A 13,748-nucleotide genomic window follows, 5' to 3' on the forward strand; every position below is an offset into this window, starting at 1 on the left:
ACAGGGCATTGGTCCAAAAAACCCAAAGCTTTATGGTAATCCTGCTGCACATTCACTGCAGAAGGGCCCGCTCTCCTGTTTGTTTATTTGTGTTTCCTGAATTTCTTAAGCGAGTGTGAGAAGAGTGCATTGATAGTCATTCTTAAGTTTGACCATACTGGTGTGGATTAAAAGGCCTGGTTGTACCGTACCAACTTGTGTGGTAGAAATGCTGGGCCCAATGTGTGTGTGTGTGAGTGTGAGCGTGTGAGTGTTTGTAAAGTCACATAAATTGTGGAAACGGGAGGTGGGATCACAAACAAAGGCCTTTCCTGTTGTTTGTCTTTGGGACATGAGGCGTTCTAAAAGGAGTGAGGACCAAACTCAAAGCATGAAAGTCTCAGAACCAAACTGTAGGTCAATACTGCATCAGCGAGGATGTTTTGACCACTATATTTTATTTTTTAAAGACCTTTTGGCTCGGAACATTTATTTCTAATGGCACATTCCAGATTCTTACACTCACCCCTGACGCGTGTCTCTGAGGCTTGAAAGAAAAGGAACCAGACTTTTTCCAAGAGAGAGAGAGGGAACCAGAGGGAGAGGGAGGTTGGGGCAGAGTCCGTAGTGGAGTGTGTTTCAAGGAAAATCGAGGGCGTTCAAGAAGAAAGAAGAAAATGGGACCTCAGTTCTCCGTTGTCGTTATGTTGTGTCTGTGTTCTCTGGGTTTTTGTGCTCCACCAACGCAGGTGAGAATTTTACCACTCATGTGCATGTCTCTTTGTGTATGCCTGTGTCTGTGTCTGTGTCTGTGTCTGTGTGTGTGTGTGTGTGTGTGTGTGTGTGTGTGTGTGTGTGTGTGTGTGTGTGTGTGTGTGTGTGTGTGTGTGTGTGTGTGTGTGTGTGTGTCTGTGTCTGTATGTGTCATTGACAAAAGTCCACACCCAATGGCAAAAGGCAGCAGCAATGACAGAGAAGCCTATGGTCACATGCAGATTGGCAGTTTGAACAAAGACATTTTTGTAGGTTGACCTGCAATATCTTTAGACAATGCAGGCACAACCAATATAACTGGTTTACTGCACGGGCTGTGTAAATGTTACATTATGTTAATGTAATAAAGTTGTTTCTGCAGGGCTACTATATGGGCTGGTTTTAGACAAGCTGTCTATGAATCCGCATACACTTGATTCATTTGTGTGTGTGTGTGTGTGTGTGTGTGTGTGTGTGTGTGTGTGTGTGTGTGTATGTTTGTGCGCGTGTGTGCGTGCGTGCGGTGGGTGTGTGTTAGCAATCTGTGGCGGCGATGAAAAAGGCAAGAGGTGATGTTCCTGATCAGCTTCCAGAGCCAGAACCCGAGCCCACCAGCCAGTTGTCGGACTTTGAGAACACATACAACTACATCTGTAGGTAACATGTACTGTATAATGCTTACAGATGAACCCGTCCCAAAGTCTGCGTGGCATCTTCAGAACATTGACCGCAAATCAGACGAACCTAAGCAGTTAATGCCGCCAGTAAAAAGCTGTTTTCTTGTTGATCTATGCTCACTTGGTGTTGTGTTTTCCTGCATTCTTACATTGTCACAACACATTCTATTGTGTTGTCCACCCGCAGTGTCCAGACTGGCAGACATGGACCAGGCTATTCATAAGTTGAATGTTGGCCACTACACCCTGGACGTCAAAGTCTCCCAGATGGGGGACCGCTTATCCCGGATAGATGGTAAGATGGTTCTCACTTACCTTTAGTTCCATTTGTGACCTGGTGTCAACAAACTCACAAGAGCCATCAAGTATGTAGTCCTTCTTTACTTGTAGAATTGCAATGGCATAACGACACGACACAAGTCTTTAATCTTATACCTCACCACCAATCAATGAATATATGACATCCACATGTTCTTGTTCACATGTTAGGCTAACCCTGTCATACTGCTTACTCGCTTTTGATTCGCAACAGGCAAAGTAGTAGAGCTGGAGGACATCATCCATGATCTGGACAAGTACAGCAAAGACAATCGTAAGGAGATGGGGCGACTGGAAGGTACGGGAAATTAAATGCAAATTAAATGTACGCACATGTCTCTTCTGTTTCATGGTTCTACAGAATGTGTTTAAAACCCAGGCTACAAAATATGCCTTATTGGTTCTGAAATGATATAGGCTTCAGAATGGATAAAAGGGATGGACATAGACATGCTGTGGTCTGTGGTGGTATCCTTGATGTGTGAATTTCCACAACACTTAAAGACATCCTGTCTAAAGGCGCTAGCACAGTTACCAAGGCAACTGAATCCTTGAGATCACAATCATGCGAGATTCCATCTTGCCAGGCTTCAAGTTATGCGCTTGTGACCGAACCACAGTGGTTCAGATCAATCAATGTCCTCTGAGGAACTCTTGATCCACGTGATAGACAGAGATAGACAGACAAAGAGATGGTTAATCAAACACCCTACTTAGTATTCTGCGTGTGTGTGCCTGCCCTTTTCCAAAGTGTTTTCAAAGACAACTTCCCATATGGTTCTGTGTAACAAACCATCTGGCCCTTCAGGATACTGCCTCAACAAACACCAACAAAAATACCGGTGTGCGATACCCGTTTTGGGTTGTTGGCTCTCTCTCAGTGGACGTTTTGCTGGAGTGTGAAACTACACACTCTAGAATAAGAGGACATTGGGTTCAATCGTAGGTCAGGTTTTGCCCTCTTCTACCCCCATACACTTCAGGATGCCAGAAAGGGCGCCGGGTGGGCTACAAGTGTTACCTGGTCTACAGAAACTTTGAGGACTATGCGGGGGCGTCACGCAAGTGCATGGAGCGCGGTGGCCGCCTGGCCATGCCCCGCGACCGCCGGGAGCAGGAGGCGGTGGCAGACTATGTAAAGGCCTTCTACCAGACCGGGAACTGGCCTGTGTGGCTGGGCATCAACGACCTGCTCTCGGAGGGCATGTACCTGTTCGACGACGGCACGCGCGTCTCCTACTTCCAGTGGCGCAAACACTTCCTGTCAAGCCAGCCGGACGGCGGCAGGCGGGAGAACTGCGTGGCGATGTCATCGGACGACGGTGACTGGTGGGACCATTACTGCGACCGCAACATGGGCTACCTCTGCGAGTTCGACGACAGGGTGGCCCTTTAGAGTAGGAGGGACCGTGTATCACCATTTTACGTGTTTTACTTGATCCAAGTGTTGTGGCCCCTGAGGAAGCAGGAATGTTGGTGGTTGGTTAAATAGGAGGTTTGCTTTTATGATTGACTTTTTCTTTTTGAGATAGAAATATCATAACATCACATCAAATAAATACATAAATTAAGTTTGGTGTTGTGTTACAATGCACATATTAAGTATGAAATGAGCTACCCATATCTTCAAAAGTTTTAAAATAACATTTCAAGAGGCCTTTTGACATTAATATTAATCAAGGCTCTGTCCCAACATTATTCTTCTACACCCTCTATGTATGCAGTATATTGTTAAAATGGCATCATCAGTATCATATGGGCACAATGCTAGAGTGGTTATTAAATCTGTAGCTTAAAATCATGCACAATGTTAAAACCTGCACTCTTAACTTTTTTTAATGAAGTTACATGAATATTCCCAACTTGAATAAAATTGTGTCAGGAAATAGTCTGGTCCACAATAACTCTTTAAGATTTTACTTTTATGAAGAGCAATAACCCAGGATTCCACATTTGTGTGGTTGCTGCCCTCTACTGTTAATTTGTTTTTTAAGGTTTAGACCATTTCAAGGTTAAACCAAAAGGAAACTGCTAATATAGCTAAGCAGAAATAAAGTCAGGTCTAAACTTTCATATTTTTTTAATTGTATTCAATTTTAAATGATAAAAATATATAAATATATCACTTGGTTTACTCATAAAAGGTGACATAAGCATAAATGTTTTAGCAAGAACATAAGATACATGAATACAAATAGATACAAACATTTCATGGACTTTGATGGTGCGAAGTGATTATCATGAGAATGCAGTGAAATCACTAATGTGTTTATATTTTGATTTAGCGAGTTACTCATATGGAAAACATTGTTAAAAATGATTGATTTGCTGTCATAATGCATGCATAATGCATAACATCAAAGACTTAACATATATTGTTTGGGAATGCACTGTATTAAAGACAATTTCACAAAGATGTTTTTCTTTTTTTTTGACAAAATACCTTGCCATTTCAATAAAATTCAACTGACTATTACAAGGCCAAACTTAAACCCACAATACATGTCATTTCCACTGCAGCCTTTTCTCCCAGAGTTAAATGAGGTTAGGTGGATGTGTGGATAAGGATAGGGTAATTTGGTTTTAGTGTCAGGAAGTGAAGTGCCTTTTCCTTTCCAAACAGCCCAGTCGTTTGGGGCAGTCGATCTTTAGACTTCGTATCATCCTGAACAAGGGGGACGACTGCAGTGATTACATTATAGTTAGGTTTAAATTCACAGTGATGTCTTTACAGTTAGAGCTAGGTTTAAAATCACAGTGATCTCCAGCAACTATTCCATTCTTTTGAATCAAGTATGATTAAAATATGTACTTCACCCTGCCCGACATCATGGAGAATTTATGGTTGATATGCTCGTCTGCAAAACTGCTAAAATACAGTTTCCTTCATGACATTCCTTCATGGGTTACTCAATAGCATATATAGTCTGATACCTGTGGACTTCTGTAAACCAATAGGATCTGCCAAATAAGTGTTCATTGTTAGAAATTCCTCCCTTGGCAGAAAGCTAGAGTTCACACCTTCAGTAAACATCCCAATAACACCTGTAATTCATTTATATTTGTTACTTACTATTAAAATACTAACCCTAACCATTTTTCCTTTATCAAAAGGAAATTTCTAAAGATAAATATTAAATGAGAGTCCGGGGGGCAAATTAGTAGGACTATTCCAAAGCACTGACACTACCACAGAGGTAGTGCGGCCATCTTTTCCTCCACTCACAGGCTGTCAGCCACGCCTCTTCATGGTTTTCATGAGTGTGAGAGCGTGACGTCATCAACGTGAGCCGAGGAGAGCCGCTCCACCCGTCGGAGTCTCAGTGCCGCGTCCCCACCGGTGTCTCCCGCCGGCGTTGTGTTTCCCTAGCTATGGTTTCCCAGGCATGGCCGCCAGGAGGTCTGCCATAGCTGGCCGGTCCAGGGGGTGCTGAGAGGGGTGGGAGAGGAGCACTTTACCCTCCTGGTCCAGCAAAAAGTCTCCCCCCATCTGAAAACATACATTGAAATGACATTTGAAAAGTGTCCACCAACAATCAGGGCATTAACCCGAGACAAGGAGAGGAAAGCGTCCCCAAAGCAGCGATAAATGCACAGCAAGGTCAAGGCTCACCGATTACGGAAAATATCATAATCACGATTATTTTGCTAAATATTGAGATCATGTTATTATGGATTTCATTATTCAAACGATTATTTTTGAGTTTGAAATCATGATGCATATATTCAGCATCTCTCTCAAAAAAACACTTTGTAACTGAGAACTTAGACATTTCCCCTTACACAAAATGTTCATATTGAAAATGTTCAAATCAAAAATAATTCACAAATATGTATCCAGCTGTTCTGCAATTTCTATAAAACATCTAATGAAGTACACAAATATACTTAGAAAAGTCCAACTCGATTATATTCCTTTGGAGATCGTTTAACCAAAAAATCATGATCAAATACTAAATAATTTGCACAGCCCTACAGCAAGACATTCAATGCTGAGAAGGACTGGATGTCCAGGGAGAGAGAGGTCCTCTGGCTGGAAGGTATTTATTTGTCCTGGTTTGACATTAGCCTCGGCTTGACGTCATTCAGAAGCGTCAACATTTTCCGACGACGGTATTAACTACAACTCAAAACACTAGAGTCTGCTCATGGGAAGGCTTACATGGTGCATGTTAGGCGCACACATACATTCATAGAGGCCACCGTTTGGCCTAACAAATGCTTGGGGAGGGGTACGGTTCCAGCGCCTCACCTGCCAGATGTCTCCCAGCAGGCTGTGGGGGACGTCGGGTAGTTTACGGCCCGCGACTTTGCACTCGGCCATCTGCAGCAGGAAATCGAACTTCAGCACCTTGGCGTAGGATGAGCCAAGCCCAAAGGCCCTGTAGATCTGGGACAAATGACACATGCATTAATACTAAGTGTGATAATCAATAACCAAAACCCACACATATATCGTCCTGCAGATCTGGGACAAATGTATGACATGTGTATAACTACGTATTACATTATTACTCATCTATTAACTGTTCCTTAAAGAAGTAGACACATTCACACACACACACTTACACAGCACACACATATAAGCTAAGTAGAACACACACACACACACACACACATGGGCAGTCTCTCGTGCACACCGTTCTCTGTGGGTCCAACAGCATAGGGAATGTGCATCCAGTCTGTTCCAACCACAGCCTGGCCCCCTCGACACTACCATAAGAGACCAATAAGACCCGCGCCGAACGAGCTCCCAGGAGGGCCTACAGGCACACACACCCACAATAATATTTGTTACTCTTGACATGAATTAAATGCACTTTCCCAAACAGGCAGTGCAGAGGACAAAACATAACCGACCTGGTTTGCTTCGAGCTCGGCTGCGTGGTCTCGTCACGGTAGTCATCCCATGTGTCGGATCAGAACCAGGAGGAGGCTCTGTCCTTTACCAAGGTACTGGCCCAGAGTCACAGCTCTTTAACACACACACAAGCACACGATATCCAATGAGTGTGTGTGTGTGTGTGTGTGTGTGTGTGTGTGTGTGTGTGTGTGTGTGTGTGTGTGTGTGTGTGTGTGTGTGTGTGTGTGTGTGTGTGTGTGTGTGTGTGTGTGTGTGTGTGTGTGTGTGTCGTACTCTGTGGTGCGTGCGTCCACGAGGGCCAGGTCGCCGCTTAGCCTGTCTGCCGTGGAACCTTTAGGCCCCTGCGTCTCGGCTGGCCTCAAACCTTCATCCACACTCACCGCAAAAGAGTCCCACTCGTTCTACACACACATAAACACACACACACACACACACACACACACACACACACACACACACACACACACAAGAAGGACAGTTGAGAGATTTTGATATGGCAGCTATGAAGAGAGAGGAAAACAAAAGATTGCATGAAAATGTAATGAACCAACCTCCAACTGTAGAAGGTTTTCAACTCCTTCTCTCACAGCTGCTTGGCTAGGGAGAGAGAGAGAGAGAGAGATTTTTGAAATATTTTTGAAATATTTTCAAAATGTCACTTGGGGGAACAAAAAAAAAAGTGGATGCATAATGTATGTTTATTTTGGCTGGACTAAACTTGCAGTATGTTTCATTTTAATCCATTAAAATCCAAATAAAACGCACCCATCGACGAGTCAATCCATCCGTATCTCTTTCTCTCTATGTATCTTTTAATTCGGTCCACTTTAAATACCACTTACTGGTAAGACTTTGCCCATGCAGACTCTGCATCACTCTTCTTTGTCACCCCAATCCTGCCGGGCAGAAACACAAAACCAACAATGGCACACTTGACGGCACGAGAGCAAGAGGGTAATAGTTTGAGGATGCAAAGGCCCTGCACTTACTACTACAAAAATAACAGATGTTTAAAGGAAGTATAAGTAATATCTTGCCTACGTGTTTGAAACAGGATAAAACAGGATAAAAGTCTACTCTGTGCCCTATTCCAAGGAAATTACAGGTGTATTTTATTACACCTCCTGAAAGCCCTCTGAAAGAAGCTCCTTATCTCAAGTTTAGATCAGAGCTGGCCCAAGGGTGCGTGGTGACCAGGGTGTTATCTCTCTATAATATTCAATAACCTAATTTTATTTCTCTAAGTATTGTCACAATTAAAGCCAAACATTAAACGCTGCTTCAATGTAGTTTCATGGTTTCGATTTTCTAGCTGAATTTAAGAACCTGGAAAATGTTGCCATCAAACTTGCATCTGTGTCAATGATATCATCGCCACGTCATGGCCACAGGCTGATAACACCCAAGTGGAGGGCGCTGCCCTCCACTTGGGTGTTATCCCTGGGTGTTACACCCTGTACTGATAGTAGTGCTGAGTATTACTGAGACAAAAGGGTTCAACCATAGACACAGTATAAAGGAAGTTTCACAAATCTGCTGAACCCGAGGTTGCCTATGTCAAAACATGGCAACTTTTGCGTTCATGCTGTAACCACTAAGAGAGTAAACAAAGGGAAACTTAGACACACTGCTAACCTAACAAATCTCATATCTATTGCCTCCAAACCAAAAACAACCTTAAAGCCTATCAACAACACCATCAGGATGGCTCTACTTAATGTGAGGTCTCTTTATAACAAATCATTCTTAGATAATGATTTCATTACCACTTCTAAACTGGATTTTATGTTTTTAACTGAAACATGGCTGGAACAAAATAACAGTGCAACCGTTCTGATAGAGACAGCTCCTCCCAACTATAACTTTTTTGATGCATGTAGATCTGGAAAAAGAGTTGGAGGGGTTGCTGCTGTATTTAAAAATGTATTTCAGGGGAAACAGATGTTATTTGGTGATTTTCCATCATTCGATTACCGTAGTGCTGTATTGAAATGCTCCCCCAGAGTTCTCCTATTAATTATTTACAGGCCACCCACATACTCTGCAAATTTTTTCGATGACTTCACAGAATTATTTTCTAGCATCTCCACAGAATTTGACTGTCTAGTTATAACTGGTGACTTAAATTTTCATACTGATGATTTGAATGACAAGTGTACAAAAAAACTTTTTACTATATTGGACACATTTGAACTGTCTCAACATGTGAAAGAGGCTACTCATTGTAAGGGGCACACTCTAGACCTGGTTAACACATTGGCCTCAATGTTTCTGATCTCTCTGTGACTGATCCTTCCCTGTCTGACCACTTTTGTGTTTTCTTTAACATATCTTTCATTCCCGACATACAGACAAAATCAAATACTGTCAAAAAACGGTATATCCATGAAAATTCTAATGTACTTTTTAAAAAGGCCATCTCCTCGCTACCACCTCTCAACCCATGTTCTGCTGATGATCTTGTAGAAAACTTTAATTTGAAAATCTTGAAAGTCATAGATGTCATTGCACCTTATAAGGTTAAAATTATTTCTGGAAAGCAAAAGGCACCCTGGATAAAAGCCGCTTCTGTAACAGCACTGAAAAAAGAATGCAGGAGGGTTGAACGCATCTGGTGTAAAACAAAACTTCATATTCACCATGATATCTATAAAGAGAGCCTCCGTGCCTACAATTTAGACTTAAAAAGTACTAGAGAAACAATTTTCTCCAATATCATTAAAACCAACACTAATAATGCAAAACCCAATTTTGCAACTGTTGACAGACTGACCAACCCCCCAACACAAATTCCACCGGATCTCCATTCCAGATCAGGTGGAATGCAATGAGTTTGCAGCTTTTTATACTGATAAAATTGCAGGCATCAGACACGCCATCAATATCTCCACTTCAAACAAAAATGTTGGACTACCACCCTGTTCAGGCAAAAGTAACGTGGCAAGGACGGCATGCTTTAATGTTATAGACTCTCAAACACTTGTGGAAACTGTGACACAACTAAACCCATCCACCTGTTGCCTTGATACTTTACCTACCAACCTCTTTATGAATGTTTTCGACTGCCTAGCAGTAGACATATTGCAGATAGTTAACAACTCTCTCCAGTCAGGCAATTTCCCTAAAGCTTTGAAAACTGCAGTTATTAAACCCCTTTTAAAAAAGCAGAGCCTAGATGCCTCTATTATTAACAACTACAGACCAATATCAAATCTACCCTTCATAAGTAAAATCATTGAGAAAGTTGTCCTCCAGCAACTTAATCACTTCCTGGCATCAACTGGTTGCTATGACATCTTCCAATCAGGATTTCGATCCCTGCACCGCACTGAGACCTTTTATTAAAGTTGTAAACGACATCCGTCTTAACACAGACTCTGGCAAAACCTCAATACTAATGCTGCTTGACTTCAGTGCTGCATTCGAAACTGTAGACCATACAATACTTCTGGACAGGTTAGAAAACTGGGTGGGGCTTTCAGGCACAGTCTTAAATTGGTTCAGGTCCTACCTACAAAATAGGAACTACTTTGTTTCCATTGGCGACTTTGTATCAGAATCAACCAACGTCCCATGTGGAGTCCCACAAGGTTCGATCTTAGGACCAACTTTATTCAACATCTACATGCTCCCATGGCAAATCATGCAAAATAACAATATTGACCATCATTGCTATGCTGATGACACGCAAATCTATGTATCGCTATCACCAAATGACTATCGACCCATAGATCTGCTGTGCCAGTGCATTGAGCAAATGAAAGAATGGATGTGCCGAAATTTCCTTCAACTAAATGAGGACAAAACAGAGATACTTGTATTTGGTTCTAAAACGGAAAGGCTTAAAGTAACCCAACATGTTCACTCTCTGTCCCTGAAAACCTAAATCAAAGCCAGAAATCTAGGGGTTATCATGGATTCAGATTTACATTTCGACAGTCACATCAAATCAGTTACAGAATCAGCATATTACCACCTTAAAAATGTAGCAAGACTTAGAGGGCTCATGGCCACCGAAGACTTGTACATGCCTTTATCCCTAGTAAGCTTGATTCTCCTGGCGTGGTCAGGAGAATGGTCTCCTTACAGGTCTCCCAAAACAAACTCTGAGGAAGCTTCAGCTTGTTCAGAATGCTTCTGCTAGAGTTCTAACAAAGACCCAAATTTGAACACAGTACACCAATTCATAAATCGTTACATTGGCTACCTGTAGGTCAGAGAATTGATTTCAAAATCATCTTCCTAACCTATAAATCCCTTCATGGTTTAGGCCCAAAATATTTAACTGATATGCTTCCACTACATAAGCCTTCTTGACCACTAAGATCCTCTGCGACCAATCTGTTAATTATCCCCAGAGTAAACACGTAAGCAGGATCTAGTTACTATGCAACAAATAGCTGGAATAAACTCCCTGAGGATTTAAGACTTGCCCCAACTCTGAGCACCTTTAAAACAAGACTGAAGACTTTTATGATTGCTTTAGCTTTCTGCTAAATCTTAAATACATTGCACTTTCTAAAAAGCTTTTTTAACTTTGCCTTTATTTTCTATTTTAATACTAAAATGCCTTTTTAACTTTCTATTTTACTCATTTCTTTGCATGTTTTATTTTACTTATCAATTATTTTATTTTATTGTATGACAATGTTTATCTGTGAAGCACTTTGAGCGTGCCTTGTGTATGAAAAGTGCTATACAAATAAAGTTGCCTTGCCTTGCCTTAAAGGAGCCATTAACAAACAAAGGCTTTGTTAAGGATTGTATTATTTATTAGATATGGTTTTGCCCTAATGCTATTACCACACTTTTAGTCATATCCTTATGTTAAACCCTGTGGTAAAGGGATTTGTTTTCTTTGATTATAAAGGGCTCATCTCATAAGCACACGTGGTTTATTGTGTCGGTTTGAACTCAGTGCAATTATTAAGGTGACAAGTTGATTTGAGTACATTTTACTGCCCTACATTAATATAAATGTTATGTTAAAGATGTAACTTCTTGACACTGTAATGTACTGAGAATTCAAAGGAGGATAAGTGAATGTTTAGTTAATTGGGAACTAGAGATATTGTGATATAACAACCCTGAATTTACTTTGACCTGCCCATTGGTCAAATCTATCCTCCATTGGCTAATGGCAGGTGTTCATTTTAAACTCTGGACGTACCCTTGGAATTTTAGGTAATGTGTGCCAGAAAATGATTTACACTCAAGCAACATTACAAACATCTTGTATTGTAATGTTATGCAGGTTTTACCCACATTCCCACCTGTTGTAAAAGTCAGCTGCGGCGGTCATCAAACCAAACATCGTTGTGATCTTATTAGGGACAAATTGTTCCAGGGAAGCTGTGGGGGAGAACAATGGGGGCATAGTAAGATTTAAGACTTTTGTAATATGGCTATTGTGCTGGCAATGAGCATGACAGGGATTTCAGAGTCTTGCTCAATCCCTAGAATACCAGTAGGCTTTAAGTTTAAATGGACCAGGTCCCACTATTCCATTGTAGTAAAAATAGCATACCAAATTTTGCAGGGGCCTACATTAATACTTTATCAAAATAAATATTTTAAATAGTAAGACAATTCTAAATGGTACGATATGCATTACATAAGTTGTGTGTATGCATCCATTCAGAGTATTTTGGCTGGCAATGCAATTGCAATCTTATATTACTGATAGTCCTAATAATTATTCTTTAATAGATTATAAATACAGATAAATAGCATACATATGCTTTTCTACCCAGAGCAACCACACACAAAGCATTGATTGTTCGTAGATTATTATAGAATTGTCCAAATGTGCAGTTCAAATGTCACTCCAATTCTTACCTCCCGCTTCCTGCTTTGCATTTTGAAGAATCACTTTTCCCAAGTTAACGAGAAGAGACAAGGCGTTGGTTAACGACTCCTCCACCTCAGCTGCAGTACCAGCCATTGTACCGACACACCACGACTGTCAACTGTGGTTCAGTTGAGATCAACTTTGCAGCAATACTTTCGGAGTTGTGAACCTAGTGGGAACGAGGAGGAACCATGTGGCAGACAGGAAAGCGTATCACATTAGACCACATGATACGATAATCTGCCCAAGTGCTTTAGGGGGACTTTGGTGACATCCAGTGGTCAATATGAAAATGTGCCAGAAAACCACGCTGCTTTATATTGTATTCGATTTGATGTTATGTATTCTATTTTAAAAAATGTACAGAAATGCTGAAAAAGTTGAAGAAATAAAAGGTTCGATAAAAAGATCATGTTATAGGCTTATATCGAATTATAAAACAAAGTTAAAGAAAGGTAAATATGTTAAAGAATAAAATGTATGACTCCTTCATTTTGTCAAACCGATTTTATTGGCTGTTGTACACCTCCATCCACCGCTTTTTGCATTTATAACTTCAGTCCTCCCGATGTTCGAAAGCTTAAACAAATTCCTCCTTTTGAGCACGAGGACAATAACAGACAGAGAAACTCCCCAACCGACCGAATAAATATCAAACAGTTGAATAATGGGGGAAATAACAGGAATACTTTGTGGGGGGTCAGGGGGGGTCAAATTAAAAATAAAATAATGATAGCAAAGTAGACCAATCATATAGCCACCTTCAGAGATTTGGGCGCATGGCTAATCACGTGTATAATTGTGCTGGTTAGGTCAAGAACTTTTGCTCTCTATTGGCTCCATGTTTCCAAAAAACATGTTTGATATTGGGCTAAGTTTTCAGGTCAAGTAACACAAAGAAAAGCAATAAAAAAAAAAGTGGAATTATTCTGGGTCATCAGTGGAAGATATCAAGAGAGGCAGCAACTGTCCCAAGCCTTTTATATGCCAATTAATAAAACAAAGCCACCATTTAAGTCAGTGGTTCCAAACCCTTTTTTGGCCCAAATTTCAAGCTCTGAAAATGTTTGTTACCACAATTTTTAAGTTCATCTGCTTCCAAGCAAATAGTTTACTAAATTCCCATTGGCCGGAAATATCACATATCCTGGAGTACTTAATCGCATCGCAAGTGACTGTGACAAATTTCAATTTGCATTTTTCTTAACTGGTTTCTGGAATGGATGAAGCCACAGGGGACATTCATGCCAAATGGGGGGGTGACAATTATTTTGCCATGTCCAAATACAAAAAAACATTTGAAAAT

General features: G+C 41.0%; 2 protein-coding genes across 2 annotated transcripts; one reads left to right on the plus strand and one right to left on the minus strand.

The window, feature by feature from the left end:
- The first annotated feature begins 329 nt into the window (after positions 1 to 329).
- On the plus strand, positions 330 to 4,213 carry clec11a (C-type lectin domain containing 11A). Its single transcript, XM_030345049.1, has 5 exons — positions 330 to 728; positions 1,271 to 1,385; positions 1,597 to 1,704; positions 1,942 to 2,025; positions 2,711 to 4,213. Exons 1-5 carry the CDS (start codon positions 657 to 659, stop codon positions 3,121 to 3,123), a joined length of 792 nt encoding a protein of 263 aa, XP_030200909.1. The 5' UTR covers positions 330 to 656; the 3' UTR covers positions 3,124 to 4,213.
- On the minus strand, positions 3,791 to 12,672 carry selenol (selenoprotein L). Its single transcript, XM_030345048.1, has 9 exons — positions 12,430 to 12,672; positions 11,865 to 11,943; positions 7,434 to 7,487; positions 7,143 to 7,188; positions 6,865 to 6,992; positions 6,588 to 6,702; positions 6,368 to 6,490; positions 5,980 to 6,117; positions 3,791 to 5,217 (listed from the first exon to the last, which is right to left on the minus strand). The coding sequence occupies exons 1-9, from the start codon at positions 12,533 to 12,535 to the stop codon at positions 5,098 to 5,100; spliced, it is 909 nt and encodes a 302-aa protein (XP_030200908.1). The 5' UTR covers positions 12,536 to 12,672; the 3' UTR covers positions 3,791 to 5,097.
- Positions 12,673 to 13,748: the final 1,076 nt, after the last annotated feature.

The sequence above is a fragment of the Gadus morhua genome, chromosome 21 (assembly GCF_902167405.1).
Source record: "Gadus morhua chromosome 21, gadMor3.0, whole genome shotgun sequence".
Taxonomy (NCBI): Eukaryota; Metazoa; Chordata; class Actinopteri; order Gadiformes; family Gadidae; genus Gadus; species Gadus morhua.

What these genes read in the sequence shown, in the direction of transcription:
- clec11a (XM_030345049.1), top strand. Translation starts at nt 657, where the DNA reads ATGGGACCTCAGTTCTCCGTTGTCGTTATGTTGTGTCTGTGTTCTCTG. An exon ending in TTTGTGCTCCACCAACGCAG is followed by an intron (nt 729 to 1,270) that starts GTGAGAATTTTA and finishes GGTGTGTGTTAG; the next exon opens with CAATCTGTGGCGGCGATGAA. An exon ending in GGAGATGGGGCGACTGGAAG is followed by an intron (nt 2,026 to 2,710) that starts GTACGGGAAATT and finishes CATACACTTCAG; the next exon opens with GATGCCAGAAAGGGCGCCGG.